This window comes from Oryzias melastigma, linkage group LG13 (assembly GCF_002922805.2).
Source record: "Oryzias melastigma strain HK-1 linkage group LG13, ASM292280v2, whole genome shotgun sequence".
NCBI lineage: Eukaryota > Metazoa > Chordata > Actinopteri > Beloniformes > Adrianichthyidae > Oryzias > Oryzias melastigma.
Window position 1 is genome coordinate 13,459,801 of NC_050524.1, and position 17,791 is coordinate 13,477,591.

Sequence of the window (17,791 nt, forward strand, 5' to 3'; positions counted from 1 at the left end):
AAAGTTTATTAACCTTTAATTATGCAATAATCAGTAATTTTATTCAATTGTAATTATTAAACAGAAAACATTACATTACATTGTGAGACAGATAGATAGATAGATAGATAGATAGATAGATAGATAGATAGATAGATAGATAGATAGATAGATAGATAGATAGATGTAGAGTTGAAGGTAGCAAACATGACACAGCAATAGCACAAAAACGACTTTACAAAAACGATTACATATTATAAAACCCCGGATAGACACAAAATCTGACCAACAATGTAGTCTGTTTCACCAAACGAGCTACATGTGTCTTAGAACTCTGGTCAGTTCAGATTTTATTCGTCATTGGTGCATCCGGGTACTTCCATTTTTTTTGATTGACAGTTGCCATGGCAACAAGCTAGAGCATCGCCATTTTGTCAGGAGGTTTTTTTTCCTCTGCTCAGTCTTTTCAAATGTTCTCCCTTCCCGCCGGAATAATGCTGTCAGAAGATATATGTTTGACGTTTTTGGATGTTGAAATGCGCGCAGTGGATCGGATCAAGAAAGTCAAGAGGCCGATGTTTTAATTGAGCTGAAATAATTAGGCGGCGCCGCACTAACTCAGTTGTCCGTGTCTCTGGTCCACCGGGCCGGTTCACTGCGCAGGTTTGGACCGCGCGCCATTTTGTGAAAATTGACTCAAAATTCCTAACCAAAATTATCAGAGGACGCGGCTTCTGGTTTGTGTTTTGATAATCTGGATGTAATTGTATTGTCGCACTAGTCGAAGTGACCGATGTGAATTGTGTAAAGATAGCGTTAAATCTGAATTTGGCATAACGTTTGTTTAGCGGTAGCTAGAATAGTTAGCTTGAGGCCAACCAGGGCAGGTAGCTAACGTTAGCTGCGCTCATTTTGTCATCCAGCTAGCCAGCTCGCTAAGGTTAGCTAGTGACTTATGCGTGCTGCTTAGCATGTTGCTTGTCATCGGCTAATATTAACATTTGCTGAAGTTATTTCGGCCTTGGATATTGCGCATTAAAGCTTGGGCCATGAAGTGCATACCAGATGTGACTGACGAGTTATTTTAGAGCTTGCCGATCTGAGTACAGAGATTGGATTTACTCGCTAACCGTGCTGGGAGGGGAGAATCTCAAGCTGGATAAGTTTCCTCATCATACAGGTTATTGGACTTTAAATGAAGATCGTGCCATCAGAGGTGAGTAATCGCAAACTGTTCTGTTGCGCATGATCGCTTCATGGTGTGGATACTGCTTTCACAGATTTTTTTCACTCTGCAGAGGGAATAGTTAACAATGATGGACGCGGTAGACAAGGATGGTAGCTGGTGTGGCGGCTAGCTAACATTTTTTAAGCCAGCGTTAACGTTTGCTTTCAGTCAGTAGGTCAGTGGACGGATTTGAATACTGGACGGATTTAGTCTTGATGTCGGCTGGAAATGATGTGTAACAGTCGGCGTGAGCTGCAATGGCAGTCATGTCTGCACAGTGTTAACGTTTTTGCTAACTTTGCTATATTAGACACTGTCATTGTATGATTGAGACCCTGTTACGTTACGCCTCCGGTTTGACTTACTGTCAGTGCGGTGGGTAATTACATTAATACAAGGGGGCGGTTGGGGCTTCAGTGTGGAGAGGCTAACCTGGCTTCGTAGCTTATTCGGCTAACCTGGCTAATGGTTAACGCTGACTTGTTGACGAACCCGTTTGAATGGGCCCCACAATCCGCTGGCTCCACACAGCGTCACTAGCTAACGTCGGGGCTGGTGAGAGACCTGCTCGCCTTATCCCGCAGTTTTCAGGGGGGACGACGAGCACGCTAGCTAGTCGGACGGCTAGCTGTAATGCAAGCCCATAAACGTTTGTCATCCTCACCGGGATTTGGAGTCCTACATTAGCGATACAAAGGAAAGGAAGAACGGAAATTAACTCTGAACATGCCTCTCAAATTCCAGCCATGACGAGATTTATCATATCATCTGTAAGTAGAGAATTTCCTCGGGAGAAGCGTCTGTTTGGACAAACGATAGGCTTTTAATTGTTTAGATGGGTTTCGTCTGATTCAGCTTTGGAATGGATCTAAAGCAGTTGGGCGTGAGAAGATGACACACCGGTTTGATCCATAAGTCTTTAACAATCACTTGTGATCGTATACCGCTACGAATATAAGCTAACTGTTATTATATTCACGCTTTATTAGGCCCGTTGATGCCATAATGAGCACAGCTACTGAAGGAACTGTTCAGTGTCTTAGTCCTGAACCTTAAGAATGGCAAAAGCAGTGAGGAGTCTGCTTTCAAAATGCTTTATCGTCTTCCCTTGATTAAGAAAATATCATTTATTTGTCCAAATTAATCAAAGCATTAATTTATTTGTCTTATATGTTTGTTCTAAAATCAAAGCTTAAGCTCGTGTTTAATTTAGAAGGCCCTGTTTGCTAAATAGATGAATCCATGTTTGATTTTGTTCATTTTTTGCCCTCAGAAGTCTTTAAAACTTCCCATATAGATGGCAATTTAAATTGTTTATTGCCTGATAAGTTGAGGGAACAACAAAAATATTAAACCTTATTTAAGACTCAGTGTCACAACTATTATCTATGTTTCGAATTGGCTCTCTTTTTTTAAGATTAATATGCTTTCTATTGTTAAACTAGCTGGCCATACTTTTTATTATAACACCTAAAAACCTCTGATTATTTTGTGTCATTATAAATCTGAATTTTTCTATATATATCATTCTGACATCTAACTAACCCCTGATCACTTTCCAAAGTTTTGAAGAACCCCTTTAAAGTGATCCTGTCATTCATTTCTCCTCAAGTTAACAGGAAAGTTCAGTAGCCACAAAAACATGTAAACTTATAATAATGTCTTTTTGTTCCTTGTAGTGGGTTGTGGTTTGCTGCTGGACTCTCCTACCAGGATGATATGAAATTTTGCAGAAGATGCATCCAGGTTAGCTGCTGTATACTAAACCTTAACTCTTTGGTGGGGGACTAGTCTACTTTATTGTAATTTTTTGTCTTTCTTCTGTCCTCCACTTTTATTCAATCTGGCATCTCCCATTTTTTGACTCTCTTAAGAAGATAAAGATCTAAATAATAATTTAGACCGGGACTATTTACTTAAAATTTTCTGCACAAATGTATTATTTTAATGCAAAATAAACACATTTTTTTTGCAGTTTAAAAACAAATTTAATTTTTTTTTAGGCTACACAGGCACTAGAAATTCTACAAATAAAAAGAAGAAGTGGCCCTAATATTTTTGTTTTAAATAGAACATTTCTGTTTAAGCTAGAAGAGAAATGACTCAACATGTATGTTTGTTTAAATGTTATAAGAAAATAGGTAAAATACACAGCGTCTTATGGCACCTCAAATATAGTGTTGCTCTCTGCTCATCTTACAGCTCCTTTTATTTCTGTCAGTGGACGGGTATTTCTTTACTTTTCTAAAGCTGGGTCAGCTTTCTAATGCTCTCATATGAAGTGCAGGTTTTAGGCTGTGCAGCTATTTTGCTGTCAGGCTCTTGTGTTGAAAGCAACGTCTAAGTGTGCCAAAGTTCAATTTTATTTCTTGTTTATTTCTTGTTTTCTCATTGGAAAATGGGAGCAGCTCTGCCCTGGCAACAAAAGTAGGCTATTTGCATACTGCGTTGTGATTGGTCTGTGCATTGATGGGCTTGCCAAATCACGCTGTATCTCTGTGGTGATAGGCTATGCTAATTAGGTGCTGTTGCTGGGATTCTGAATAGTGGTTACTGTGTAGCACTGGTGAATTGTGTTGTCTGGTGAGAGATGCTGATAGCTGAACATGCTATTTAATAATTTTTTGATTCCTTCTGGCTTAAAATGAAGGATGATTCACCGTACAGTGTGGAGATGCTGTATTCTCACCCCTTTTCACTGCTAAACTGGCTGTTTTTTCCCTTTTTCCTCACAAAGGTTGATCTATTTCTGCTGTGTTTTGATTTTTTTGGGGTTGTCCTTTGATTGCATTGTTTAATGTGTACATGTTTAACATAACACTGTGCATAAACCCCACATTTATTATTCAGATTTACTAAAATCTTCTGTTTTTGTCACTGTTTATCATCATTTGGGATTGGTTATTAACACAAATGTAAATAATGCTGTTAATTTGCATTTATAAATTCCTATAGATAATTTTTATACATTTTAATCTAATAAGAATTGAATTTTTGCTTCACTTAAACAACAAATATTGTTTCTTTGTTATACCTGTATATAACATAATTCATCTTTCTGGCTTTATTTGCAGCCTTAAATCTCTGATGACCTCTTTTATCTTCCTTTTTCACTTTGAATAATCCTGTATTGAATGAATTTAAAGGGAACTTTTAATTCCTTTCTAGGAGGAGAGACTTCAGCATGCAAACCTTCGTCCGTCCGGCTTGCGCCCTCTTTTTCTTTACACACTGCTGGTCTTCAGATGGCTGCTCCAATGCCCCATACGCACCAGCAGTACAGTGACCGCCACCAGCCAACCACTGACCAATCTGTTACGGTTTTACCGTACAGCGACCAGACACCACAGCTCACTGCCAATCAGGTACAATCACCCTTCCCGCTGCCCTTTTAGGATTTACAGGAATAGCTAAACTTAATTGCACACAAAAGTTTGCTCCCCTTTTTTTAAACTACTATCACTAGGCAGAGTAGCTGCATGTCAAATGTCCTTCTGTCTAGTTATGTCATATTGTGCTAACAGTATGGAGTTTAAATGTAAACCCTGTCAGATTAAATTTGTACCTCTAAAGTTGTGTTTTTGTTTGTAAAATGTTATTTCAGAGGCACATGCCCCAGTGCTTTCGTGACCCAACTTCAGCTCCCCTGAGGAAGCTCTCCATCGACCTTATCAAAACATACAAACACATCAATGAGGTGAGTATTTGCTTTCATAAAAGTTTTAATAATTCCTTGGACAACATTTTTAAGTGCTTCTTAAAATGTCCTGATCAGAATTAGGCTTTTATTCCCTTGTTTTAAGATGTTTGAGGATTCAAGATTCTTTTTATTTAAGTTTGTAGTCTTTATTATTGTATGAATTGTTGTTCATAGAGCTTAATATTTTATATTTCATGAAAAAGCTTTTTTTTTTCTTTTCTTTTTTTTAATGGGAATTTAATTCCCGAAAAACCCAATTTGCTGGAGGACATCTGTATGAACTTTTTCCTGAAGGAATCTCTGTATGCTGCATTTTATATTTACATTTTCCTTTTCAGGTTTATTATGCAAAAAAGAAGCGGCGGCACCAACAGGGTCAGGGTGAGGACTCCAGTCACAAGAAGGAGAGGAAGGTTTTCAATGATGGCTATGACGATGATAACTATGACTACATCGTCAAGAATGGGGAGAAGTGGATGGACCGCTATGAGATCGATTCCTTGATAGGAAAAGGATCATTCGGACAGGTGAGGGATTAAAACTTACACTCTGGGTCAGCTTTTTGGTTTTAATCTTTATGTTAATTGTCACAAATGTGCTTCATATGCTGGTTTTGTTCCATTCTCAGGTTGTGAAAGCATATGACCGAGTAGAGCAAGAATGGGTTGCCATTAAGATTATCAAGAACAAGAAAGCTTTCCTTAATCAAGCCCAGATCGAAGTGCGCCTTCTGGAGCTCATGAACAAACATGATACGGAGATGAAATACTATATTGGTAATTTGCTTTTGATGTCCCACAAACAGAATGAATCTGATGGCTTCCTCCGTCTGCGACTAACGCTCCTGAATGTTGTCTCTTTGCAGTCCACCTGAAGCGCCACTTCATGTTCCGTAACCATCTCTGCCTCGTGTTTGAAATGCTGTCATATAATTTATACGACCTGCTTCGAAATACCAACTTCCGCGGCGTCTCACTCAATCTCACCCGGAAGTTTGCCCAGCAGCTATGCACGGCACTACTCTTCCTGGCCACCCCCGAGCTCAGCATCATCCACTGTGACCTGAAGCCCGAGAACATCCTCCTTTGTAACCCCAAGAGGAGTGCCATCAAAATAGTGGACTTTGGCAGCTCATGCCAACTGGGACAAAGGGTATGTACTGTCAAATAGTTCATCTGCTATACAGTCTGTGTGTGATGCTGTTTGGAGATAAATGCTAAGACTCACTTCACATGTTTTGTGTTTACAGATATACCAGTATATCCAAAGTCGCTTCTACCGTTCTCCAGAGGTGTTGCTGGGAATGCCCTATGACCTGGCCATTGACATGTGGTCCTTGGGATGCATCTTGGTAGAGATGCATACCGGAGAGCCTCTATTTAGTGGAGCCAATGAGGTATAAAGCATTAGGGAAATAGCATCAATACCAATAAAATAGTACCCTTAAAGTTGTGTGTTTCTCCAAAAGCTTAGAAACCTTTTGGAGTTTTTATGAGTGCAAATACTTACATGCTTTTGGTTTCTCCAGGTGGACCAGATGAACAAAATAGTCGAGGTTCTTGGCATCCCACCCAATCACATAATGGACCTAGCCCCAAAAGCCAGGAAGTTCTTTGAGAAGCTTTCAGATGGTACATGGAGTGTTAAGAAGACCAAAGATGGCAAAAGGGTGAGTTGAAGTTTATACGAGTGCTGATCTGGATGTACAAATTCAATACTTAAACATGTCTTTGTTTTCTTTACAGTATAAGCCTCCAGCTTCGCGGAAGCTCCACTCCATCTTAGGCGTGGAGACGGGCGGTCCCGGCGGCCGACGGGCAGGGGAGTCTGGCCACGCTGTTGCTGACTACTTGAAGTTCAAGGACCTGATCCTCCGGATGTTGGACTATGACCCCAAGAGCCGCATCCAGCCGTACTATGCCCTACAGCACAGCTTCTTCAAGAAGACTGCAGACGAGGGGACCAATACAAGTAGTAGTGTGTCTACAAGCCCCGCATTAGAGCAATCCCAGTCGTCAGGAACCACCTCCAGCACCTCCTCCAGTTCAGGTAGAGTCCATCTAAAGCTGCAGTATGATGACACAAGAAGCTGGATCTCAAGAAACCAGAACAGTTTGACGTATTAAAGAGTTTCACAGTCTAATAGTTTAAAATTCCAATTTCCTGAAATGCTAACTACAAGTTTTGATCAATCAAAATAAACACCTGAAATATGTCATGTTTGTGACAAACCTGTTAGAGTTAATACATCTAAGTGTCTGTGTTGTTGTTGCTGTTTACATAACAACCTTTTAATGCAACACTTTGATGTATTCAGGGCTATCTAAGGGTATTTTCTGCTTGTTTTCAAATGATAAAAGGGTTGTAAGGTTGGGTGCAGCACATTGATTTTAGGCTTTTCTTACACTCACACAGACGCACAAAAACACATGCATGCATCCAGGATCTCAATGTATTGCCGTTCCGATTACAACTGGCGATCTTGAGGGGAAATGTAACCACTGACCACTAAAGACACTAGTGTAAATAAAGTCCTGTTTTGTTGCGCTTGACTTTGATTCATTAAAGGTGTGTTTGAACACGCAGGAGGATCGTCTGGGACAAGTACCAGTGGCAGAGCGAGATCTGACCCTACACATCACCACTTGCACAGTGGAGGACACTTTGGCACGACGATGCCTGCCATGGATGGTGACAGCCTCTGTCCACAGGTAAACCAGCTAAACAATCTTAAAATACAGCGCTAAGATGCACAAAAAATTGAATGTTTTTTGTTTGATAAAATTATTATTTTTTTAAGTAATTTTATTCAATCTATTAAATATTATGTGTTTGTGTTTAGTAAAGCAGAAGGATTGTGTGAATGTAGCCATCTCAAAGTTTGTTGTTGAAAGACTTTCTGTAAAATAACACCAACATTTTCTCGACAACAACAGGCAAGACAGCCTTACCCGCCCCCCCTGGTGTGGGGAGGTGGCGTCGGACCAGAGTCGGTCACTGGGGAGACTCACCCAGTCCAGGAGACCACCTTCCATGTTCCCCCTCAGCACCCCAAGGCCCTTCATCCCCACTCCCATAGTCATCACCACCACGGGCAAATGATGGCCACTCGTCCACGCCCGCGCCACTACACCTCCCCAACACACAGCTCCTCGACACAGGACTCCATGGAGGTGGTTCATGGCCATCTGTCCATGACCTCCCTGTCTTCCTCTGCCTCCTCTTCCTCTACATCGTCCTCTTCCACTGGGAACCATGGCAACCAGGCCTACCAGCTTCGCCATTTGCCTGCTGGAGCCCTTGACTTTGGTCAGAATGGTGGGCTGAGCATGGGACTAGGTGCCTTCTCGAACCCGCGGCAGGAGACTGGCATGGCAGCACACCCTGCATTCTCCATGGGCACGAATACGGGGCCTGCCCACTACCTAGCAGAAGGCCACCTGGGTATGAGGCAGGGCATGGACCGGGAGGAGTCTCCAATGACTGGAGTATGTGTGCAGCAGAGTTCTATGGCCAGCTCGTGACTGCACTGACATTTGGCTGTGTGTCCCCCCCCCACCCCCTGTGCGTCATTTTTAAGGTGGTGTTTTTTACTACAAGGTGTGTTGACAAAAGCTGCTCACGTCAGAAGGGAGATATCACTGAACCGCTACTACAGAGGAAAAAAAAAACAACAAAACAACAAAAAAAAAAACCTTTGTTAAAAAGTATATATGTAATTTTCATCGATTTTTCTTTTGCAATCATTAGGCACAAAATAATACTGCGGAATAACCATAGTGAAATCAAAACATCCATCTTACCATTTCACCAGTTTCATGTAACCACCAAGTTATCACCTTATGGTATTATGTGGCAAAAACCTTCTAAGATGCATTTCAGAGGAGAAGTCCGGAGCTGTCCTGCAGCTAGCCGTTGGTGGCGAAATGCTCGGCGTCCTCGGCCGCGTGGACCGCCTGATGTTACTGTTTTACTGGTTGTTCATTATTTTCTGCCCTTTTTTCTTTTTTCAAATTTAATTTAAATTTTTTTTTTTTTTTTTTATAAAGTGAAATTCCACATCAAAGCTGCTTGTAAATCCTGTAGCTTGACAACAAAGGGGGGAAACGTTTGCGGTGATATTTCTTGACGGTCGGTTTGGTGTGACTCTGTCAAAGGGGGAACACTTAGCAGTGGAGTCCCTGTGCGTGCGCTGTCCGGGTGGGGGGGAGAACACCCACCGATTTATCGAGGGGGGTGGTGGTTGAAGGAGAGGCACCAGCCCTCAGGCCCACAGAGGCCTTGTAGTCCTGCGAGCTGCAACCGGGCCCCGGCACAGGCGAGAGCAGCGATGGGCATGGAAGGTGAAAGGATCCGGCCCAGTGAGAGGAAGACAGTCAGCGGCTGGTTCTAGATAACCCTTTGGCCTTATGACTCATGGACTTGGAATGGGATGGAGCTGGACATTATCATTTGAATTAAGATGGCTTTTCTCTATTTTTCTCTCTAGACAGCCCTTAATTCTTAAGGAAATTTAAGAAAAAAATACAAATGTAGAAAAGGTTAATAAAAAATTGTGATTTTTGAGGCCTTTCTCGACAAAGATTTCGTCTTCAGCAGGGCCCCACACAACAGGGTTTTATTGTACATGACAACCTCCTAAACATCACTTCCTTCAAAGTTCACTGGTTTAAAGATTTTTCATAGAAAAAGAACTATCTATCCCACAATCTTTTTTTTTTGTTTCCTTTTTTCTTTTTTTTTTATTTGTTTACTCCTTCCCTCTTTTGCATGTAGTTACTCATCTGAACCACCTGCACAAGTCTCTCCATCCAAAACATGGAAACTGAAGAAAAAAAACAACAAAAACCACAAAAAAAGACGATTTAAGTGACTGCCTTTTTTCTCCTCAAATTATGCTGTGAATTTTACAAGAATTTATTTTCCCTTTGGATATGTTTTTATACCAAAGCAGTTGTTTTATAGCATATAGGTGTCTGTAACCAATAATGTAGCAGTTCACCACTTTGACGCAAACTTTATTAAGACCTTCTTTTAAACGTCAACACAAACAGCTGCAATATGTTACTTTTAGCAGAACTGGAGAATCGTTGTGGAGACCGTTGGCTATTTGTTGTATTCTGGCCAGATTTCTTTGCAACATTGTACCAAAACTGTTTCCATATGAATTGGTAGATTATTTTTTGGGAGTCTTTTGAAAAAAAGAAAAAAAACCCTCGGTATGTTAGAAAATTTGGTAGTTACTCTGCAGGCTCCGGAGTAGCGAGATATAGAAGCTGATGGTTAAAAAAAAAAAAGGAAAAAGGAGACTAACGTGTTCTATTTCTGTCTTTTTTTTCTGTTTTTGTTTTGTATTTCAATTTTTTTTTTCTTTTTTGCCCCCATCATACTATTTCAAAGGGTGTTGCTGCCTTTCATACATCATCAACGTGGCTAGTTTCTACCGTGGAAGCAAGACTTTTGTCACTGTCTTGCTAATCGTGGCAAATCCGCTTGTGTTGAACGATAGATCTCTGATTCAGTCGGGAAGATCCCCATGATTGTCACACTGTTCAAAGGGAACGGGCTCCTCTCAGCCCGCAGTTACATTGCTTTGCCTCGGCAGACATGCATGTCCTCAAAACATTAGTCAATAACCAGAGTTTTAAATTAACATTATTTTTTTAATTTAATTTTTTTTTTTTTATCAGGGATTTTGAAGTGCTTTCTTTCTTCTGTTGGTCATTGTGCCGGCTTTGAAATTAAAACAAAGGAAGGAAATAAAAATTAGCCCACGGCCTCCTTGCAAGTTAGGGGCAGGGCACGTTGTTGTCATTTTCTAGGAGAAACCCTTGTATGCAGTCCTGCTCGGTTCTTTTCCAAATATAAAGCTACCTATTTTGAGATTGGGGTTTTATCTGGATGTCAAGGTTAAAATTGCAAAATTTGCAATCACTTTTTTTTCTTTCCTCCCCCCCTTCACACCCTGCTGAATTTGAGACATTTAAAATCGCGTCAGTTGTTTTACTGCTGACACTCATACTGGTACTAAACATTCCAAAAATAAAGACTGAAAAAAAAACTGAAAAAATTTGACTGCAGTGACTGGTAAGTGTGCGCCTATTTCAGATCATACTGATTGACTTCTTATTTAGAGCAGTTGTCATGAAATGCAGCCCCTTTTTAATAGTTGAAATAGAATTTATGTATATATTTATATTTTTTTAATAAAGGAAGTATAGAACTCACTACCTTGCTCCTGCTGGTATGTTGATTATGTTTGTCAAATTGGTGACCATTCAGTGGGCAGGAACTCCTGTTTTCTTAGTGGCAAAACCTTGCCTTTTGGCAAGGTTTTGTCTTGACTACATCAGGACAACACTATGAGGTAGGGTTTGAATCAAACAGGGAAAGCTAGATCTTCAAACCTTAATAATTTTCACAGGGTATATTGTAAGTGCATGTACATCACAAATCTTACTTTTTGGTTATATGAGAAGCACATGGTTGAAAAGAGGTTCCATTTTTCATACGCCTGTTCGGTTTGTAGGTTCTACACAAATAGTTGTTGACATATCTTAACACCCAACAGAAGCTGAAGTCCTTTTATTTAATTTGGAATTATCCCTTTCATTTTTTTTAATTTCACATTTTTTCTCCACATTTTCTTTTGTACATGCAACATGCACTATAGAATTGAACAGCATGGGGGAAAGGATAAGTCCATGTATCCACAGATTGTAAGATCTAGTCAAGACTTTGCTGTGTTTATGACAATGCCCTTTGTATTATATTAAGACAGTCTTATGTATGATATATAAAAAGAAGTTAATTGAATTGTTGTTCGTGTCGTTATTGACTGAATACACACTAAAACATTTAAATCAAGGACTTACTATGCAGGCAGCACCAGAGCATTCTCCGTGTGTGTACAGTAGAAAAACTGACTGTGCATTTTGTTGTGTGGTCTGGCTCGTTGGTCTAGGGGTATGATTCTCGCTTCGGGTGCGAGAGGTCCCGGGTTCAAATCCCGGACGAGCCCTTGTACATTTTTTCTCTTAAACTGATTTTCCTTTTTATCTATCCATTAGTAATATTAATAAATTCCCAAATCATTACATTTGTTATAAATTCACTCGAATTATTCTGCGTAATCATTAGGATGACATGTAGGCTGGCTACGAAAGAAAACAGGAAAAACGCACCAAGAAAAAAAAATATATACAACATATACCTAAGTTCTATTAGCTAAATTTGATATAAATCTTTTTCCAGATCTGCGCAGTTTCGACTACAAAAAGTGGGCTCGTCCGGGATTTGAACCCGGGACCTCTCGCACCCTAAGCGAGAATCATACCCCTAGACCAACGAGCCACGCTACAAGTGCGACACATAACAAAATATGGCTCTCTTCCCACGAGAACACACTATGGTGCTGAGTGGAAGAATGAGAATTTGTGAGCTTTATTTACCAATTTTCTACCTTATACTAGGAGTTTAGCGTTTTCTTCCCCCTTTCCCCGTTTTTCCTTAAATGCTACGTTATTTTGTTGTTGGTCTGCAATGGCAACACTTTGGCCAGTAAGCGGCAGTACTGCTCCCAAGCTCTTGCTCTGGGACAAAGAAGAAAACCTTACTGCCAGTGGATTGGTTTTTTGAATTATTCGTGTGACCAATCCTGTCACTGAGATTTGGCGAACGTCCAATCAGATTCTTCGTGGGCGGGAAAACGCTGTGTGCGAATGATCTGGGCTAAATTCAACCGTTTTGTGTATGTTTTGTAGAGCTGTGCGCTGGTTTCACAATTTCTTTTGCTTGTTTGTAGAATAGGAAATAATTAAAACTCAAACGCGAACAGTTTACTGGTATGAAGTTGGTGTTTTAGTGCCCCAAACCACCGACGTGGACCAAAGCAAATCAAGCGAAAGCTAGCTTCTTAGCTTGAACATGCCGAATTTTTGCGCGGCCCCAAACTGTACACGGAAAAGCACACAGTCAGATCTGGCTTTTTTCCGTTTTCCAAGAGACCCAGAGAGGTAAGGTGCAAAATACTGCTGCTTTTTACACAAAAACAGGTCATTTAATTGCTTTTATAGCATAGTTTTAAAAAAAAAAAAAGATGCCTTACCTAGCATGTAGCCTGTTGCATGTTTTCTGTTTGATGCAATTTGAAAAAGCTTTAAATATTATTATTATTATTTTTAAAAGGCTTAACAGGGAAATGTAAATATAATTATTTGGTGTGCATTTCTAGCTTACAAGTACAATTAGACTAATTAGAAATAGTGATCAATGTATTAACTAAACTCAGTTAATACTTAATTCGATGTGTTTTAAAAAGTTTTGCTCATTGGACTAAATGTTGCTTTCTTGTTGACTTTTCCAGATGCAGGATCTGGGTGGAGAACTGCCGCAGAGCAGATCTGGAAGCTAAAACTGCAGATCAGTTGAATAAACATTACAGACTATGTGCAAAGCACTTTGACCCGGGTATGGTGTGCAAAACGGTGAGCATATATATATCCATTTATCCTATTTTTGGTGGTCCTAAAGTGAAAAAATCACTCACTGCAAAAATATATTAAAGATCACAACCACTATGAAAAATTATGTTTTAGAAATTAAAGCAAAATTCTAAAAAAGAAAAAATGTATCGAATAAGAAATGAAACTTTTAAGCAACAACAATAACTCCCAGAAAAAACAAAAAAAACACACTCACAATACAAATTCAGGAAAAGTAGGTAATCTGGTTGCATTGTTGGTTGGATAATTACTTTTTTTTTTTTGTGTTCAAATGCATCTTCAGTGATGTCCCATAGTACCTACCTTTTCAGGTTTCTGTTAAAAAAAAAAACAAATTTTTTTGGAAAACAAAAGTAATTTCCAGAAATCAAAATGAAATGTTAAAGAATGAAACACAATAGGAAACCATAAAAGGCGGCTAGTATGGGACATCACTGATGGGATGATGTCTGCAGACATTGAAGACGCTTTGAAAAAACGCAAACATCAAAAATTAAACGTCAGCATCCAACCAGCGTTGTCCCACAGTACCTCTCTTCTCCAGATTTTTATTGTGAATTGTTTCCCACCAAAGCTCAGTGGCCTTGTGGTAGAGTGTCCTCCCTGAGTCTGGAATGGTATGAGTTCAAATCCAGGCTGAGTTGTTTAGAAGACTTAAAATGGGACCCACTGTCTCTCTGCTTGACACTCAGCAATAAGGGGTTGGATCGGGGGGTTAAACCACCAAATGGTTCCTGAGTCTGCAGCTCACCACTCCCTCAGGGATGCTGAGAACAAACTTCACACATGTAGGTGTGGGACTTTTAATTTGAAAACGTTTCCAAAACATTTCTTTCTTTCTTTTTATTGTTTTTTTGGTTTCTGGAATTTCTTGTGATTTCTAAAATGTAATGTTACTTTTTTATTATTTGTTTTGCTTATTTTAACAGTATATTTGATCTGTAACATTTTTGCATTCAGTGATTTGTTGGTGTGATTTTGCACTTCAGGGCCACCGTACTTTCTTGTTTGCATATTTAGAAGAAAAAGGTGCATTAATAGTACAATAATAGTGTGTGCTTTTCAGAGTCCCTATAGAACCGTACTGAAGGACACAGCAATTCCAACCATATTTGATCTAACGAGCCATCTGAAGAACCCTCACACTCGACACCGCAAACGGATCAAAGAGCTCGTAAGAGAAACCGTTTCCGTCTCTGTCATTTCCTGTTTCAGTTTGATAACTTGAGCTTTAACTCTTTTTTTAGACTGAAGACGATATACAGAGGATGAAAGAAAGACAACGTGAGTAATATTTATGTTTGTGAATATTCTTTGTTGGTTGTATTTTATTTAGTGTGTAATCCTTTTTTTTGTCTCAGTGGCAGCTGAACTTTCTTCCAAAGTAGAAGAGGAGAGCACAAACACAGCCGACGATGAACCCCAGCTGTCCGCAGAGGAGAAAGAATACCGAGAATATCTGAGGTCCTTATTTGAGATTCTCTTGCTGTTAGGGAAACAGGGAATCCCTCTAACAGTAAACAAAGCATCAGAGACGGAATTTAAGCCCAACAACTTCCAGGCTCTCCTGGATTACTCCATGAATGCCGGAGATGCAGCTTTGAGGAAGCGCTTCAGCACGACGGCCGTCAACACAGAATACCTCTCTTCAGCCCAGCTGAACCAGCTGCTGGAAGTTTGTGAGAACACGGTGCGCGAGGAGATGCTCATGGAGGTCAGGGAGAGCCGCTTCTTCTCGCTGGTCACGGGGGAGCTTGTGGAGTTTTCCAAGGAGAAGTATCTGCCTCTGTTTCTCCGCTACGTGAATCAGCAGAACCTCACGCGGGAGGAGTTGTTGGACTTTTTGCCGTTCGGGGACGGCGACGAGTGCGCCCTGGTGGAGCGGCTGGAGGCCCAGCTGACGGAGCGCTGGGGGCTCAGCATGGAGGACTGCCGGGGTCAGGCGCACAAAGCCTCCGGAACCTCCACCATCAAGATGAAGGCGGTGGCGGTCCTGCTGATGGAGAAGTACAAGTTTGCGGTGCACGTGCCGTGCTCTTACATGCCGCTGAACATCCACCTAGCCAACAACCTGCCCTATCCCAACGTCCAGGTCACCATGGAAACTCTGAGGCGGATCGCCAAGCTCTTTGAAGCGCCGTCGACTCAAAGCGAGCTGGAGAAAGCCATCGATGTCCACCATCAGAAGAGCGAGGACAAGGCGAGCGCGCTGAAAGAAGCTTGCGCCTCTCGCTGGACCGAGCAGCACAACGTTTTCGATGTGCTGCTCGACGTCCTGCCGCCGCTGCTACTGTGCATGGATAACATTCGGGAGAATGACGATGGACTGTTCACCGCCCCCATCGTGGCGAGCGCATACTTCTCGGAAATCCTTGCCGACTTTGAGTTTATAGTCACAATTGTCATCTTGAAGAACGTCCTCACCTTCAGCAGAGCTTTCGGGAGGAACCTGCAAGGCGAAACGCTGGACGTGTTCGCGGCAGCCAACAGCTTAACCGCCGTCCTGCACTCCCTGAACGAGGTCAACGATAACATCGACGTCTACCACGAATTCTGGTACGAGGAGGCTATCAGCCTCGCCTCCCTGATGGAGATCCCCGTGTCCATCCCGAGGCTTTTCCTCCGGAAGCAGAGATCCATCGACGCCGGCGAAATCCAAGCCGAGCTGTATTTTAAGGAGTACGTGACCGTTCCCGTCATCCGGGGCATCATGCAAGAGGTGGAGGACATGTTCTCCGACACGCACCTCAACGCCCTCAAGTGCCTGTCTCTGGTTCCAGCCGTCATGGGCCAGATGAAGTTCAACACCATGGAGGAGAACTACGCCGACATTTACCACAGTGACCTGCCGAGCCCCGACACGCTCCCTGCGGAGCTCCACTGCTGGAGGATCAAGTGGAAGCACCGCGGCAAGGAGGTGCGCCTGCCCACCAGCATCCATGAGACGCTGCAGCTTCCGGACGTCAAGTTCTTCCCCAACGTCAACTCCTTCCTGAAAGTGCTCTCCACCTTGCCCGTGCTGAAGCTAGAAAGCGACGGGAGCAGCGGCGGCGACAACGACACGGCAAGCAAACGGCTGCAGGCTTATTTCGACAACACGCCCGTGAAAAACTGGCACAGAAGCCTGGCCATGCTGCACGTGAACAGCCACGTCAAGCACGACCTGGACGTCATGGTGGACAAATACTGCCGGCTTTATCCGGAGGATGAGGTCGAGCCGGAGGAGCCAATGGAGGAGGAGGCTGCGACAAACTGATGGAGATCGAAACTTAAAATTTGATCAAAGACATCATCTAATCTTTTGGCATACTGTAGCTTTAACTGTTAACACGATCAACGTAATTCTAGTAGATTTTGAAGGAGAAAGGCGGCGTATGCCGCTTTTCTCCTTCAAAATCTACTAGAATTATGATGATCGTGTTAACGGTTAAAGTTATAGTAAATCAAAGAACATAAATACTGGAGCTCTGGTGTTACTTTTCTACAAAACAAAAAAATTTCTTGATGAAATTTCTTAAATAGCTTTCCTTGTAGAGCCTAGCAGTGACCACCAGAGGGAGCTGTTTCACCAGTACCAGCAGCTTTTATGGCTTTACATTCATGAAGGTTTAAAAATACACCTGAAAAAGCAAGTTTTTCTTTTTCTTTTTTTTTCGAAATTTATGGATTCAAGCAACTTTTTCATGTATGGATTTTTAAAAAAATGAAATAAAAATGTTTTTTTCTACTGCAAGCATTCATATTCCTGCATTTTCTGGTGGATCTATATGGGGTCAAATCAGGATCAGCTTAAATTAAATGAAAGACAAGACTGAAAATTTGAAAAACAGGCATTGTAAAGTTGGGAAAAATAAAATTTGAAAGCAGTTTTAAAATCGAAAATAAATATTGTAAACTTGAAGGAATTGTTGAAAATTTGAAAAAAAAATGAAACAATTAAAATATATTGAAAACATGAAACACATGTTGGAAATTTGAAAGAAAAAAGTAAATTTGAAAGTTTAATCAGAATAAAAAGTTTGAGAAAAGAGTGAAAATACTCACCATTGAGCTCAAAGCCCCGCCCCCATGTAGAATCAGAAAACAGAATTGAAGCTGAAAACAACTGAAAATGAAGTTTCAGAAAAGCAAAAAAGAAGAAAGAAAGTTGAACTACTTTTGTACTAATAGATACTTTTTCAATTATTAATTTTACATTTAGAGTTTTTTATTTAAGTTTTAATATTTTTTCTCAAATTTACACGTTTTCCATTTTTTTCAAAGTTACAATGTCTTGTTTTAGATTTTTTTTTCAAAATCTCCAGTTAAAATTCTGTTTTTACATTTTTAAACTATTTTTCCGTTCACTTGAAGCTGATCCTCATAGATTTCATTGCGTTT

At 40.9% G+C, this 17,791-nt stretch overlaps 2 protein-coding genes and 2 non-coding genes across 8 annotated transcripts; 3 read left to right on the forward strand and 1 right to left on the reverse strand.

Annotated features, from left to right (window-relative positions):
• The first annotated feature begins 390 nt into the window (after positions 1–390).
• Positions 391–11,723, forward strand: dyrk1ab (dual-specificity tyrosine-(Y)-phosphorylation regulated kinase 1A, b). 5 transcript variants are annotated; one of them, XM_036214754.1, is made up of 13 exons: positions 391–1,195; positions 2,887–2,953; positions 3,616–3,634; positions 4,376–4,572; positions 4,812–4,904; positions 5,246–5,434; positions 5,536–5,683; positions 5,773–6,059; positions 6,157–6,303; positions 6,436–6,576; positions 6,653–6,956; positions 7,494–7,618; positions 7,844–11,723. In XM_036214754.1, exons 2-13 carry the CDS (start codon positions 2,927–2,929, stop codon positions 8,429–8,431), a joined length of 2,265 nt encoding a protein of 754 aa, XP_036070647.1. In that variant the 5' UTR covers positions 391–1,195; positions 2,887–2,926; the 3' UTR covers positions 8,432–11,723. The 5 variants fall into 5 exon arrangements, with proteins under 5 accessions (XP_036070647.1, XP_024132590.1, XP_024132591.1 ...); XM_036214753.1 differs by lacking the exon at positions 391–1,195 and adding an exon at positions 1,446–1,977 and having other exon boundaries at positions 7,844–8,431; XM_024276822.2 differs by lacking the exon at positions 3,616–3,634 and having other exon boundaries at positions 7,844–8,431.
• Positions 11,724–11,856: 133 nt separating this feature from the next.
• On the forward strand, positions 11,857–11,928 carry trnap-cgg. The gene has a single exon. It is a non-coding gene; the product is annotated as a tRNA-Pro (tRNA).
• Positions 11,929–12,188: 260 nt separating this feature from the next.
• trnap-agg lies at positions 12,189–12,260 on the reverse strand. The gene has a single exon. It is a non-coding gene; the product is annotated as a tRNA-Pro (tRNA).
• Positions 12,261–12,518: 258 nt separating this feature from the next.
• thap12b (THAP domain containing 12b) lies at positions 12,519–17,144 on the forward strand. The gene is made up of 5 exons (XM_024277952.2): positions 12,519–12,922; positions 13,273–13,393; positions 14,478–14,585; positions 14,659–14,695; positions 14,773–17,144. Exons 1-5 carry the CDS (start codon positions 12,834–12,836, stop codon positions 16,665–16,667), a joined length of 2,250 nt encoding a protein of 749 aa, XP_024133720.1. The 5' UTR covers positions 12,519–12,833; the 3' UTR covers positions 16,668–17,144.
• The last annotated feature ends 647 nt before the right edge of the window (positions 17,145–17,791 follow it).

What these genes read in the sequence shown, in the direction of transcription:
- dyrk1ab (XM_036214754.1), top strand. Translation starts at nt 2,927, where the DNA reads ATGAAATTTTGCAGAAGATGCATCCAG. An exon ending in CATACAAACACATCAATGAG is followed by an intron (nt 4,905 to 5,245) that starts GTGAGTATTTGC and finishes TTTCCTTTTCAG; the next exon opens with GTTTATTATGCAAAAAAGAA. An exon ending in CAGCACCTCCTCCAGTTCAG is followed by an intron (nt 6,957 to 7,493) that starts GTAGAGTCCATC and finishes TTGAACACGCAG; the next exon opens with GAGGATCGTCTGGGACAAGT.
- thap12b (XM_024277952.2), top strand. Translation starts at nt 12,834, where the DNA reads ATGCCGAATTTTTGCGCGGCCCCAAACTGTACACGGAAAAGCACACAG. An exon ending in GCAAACGGATCAAAGAGCTC is followed by an intron (nt 14,586 to 14,658) that starts GTAAGAGAAACC and finishes CTCTTTTTTTAG; the next exon opens with ACTGAAGACGATATACAGAG. An exon ending in GAGGATGAAAGAAAGACAAC is followed by an intron (nt 14,696 to 14,772) that starts GTGAGTAATATT and finishes TTTTTGTCTCAG; the next exon opens with TGGCAGCTGAACTTTCTTCC.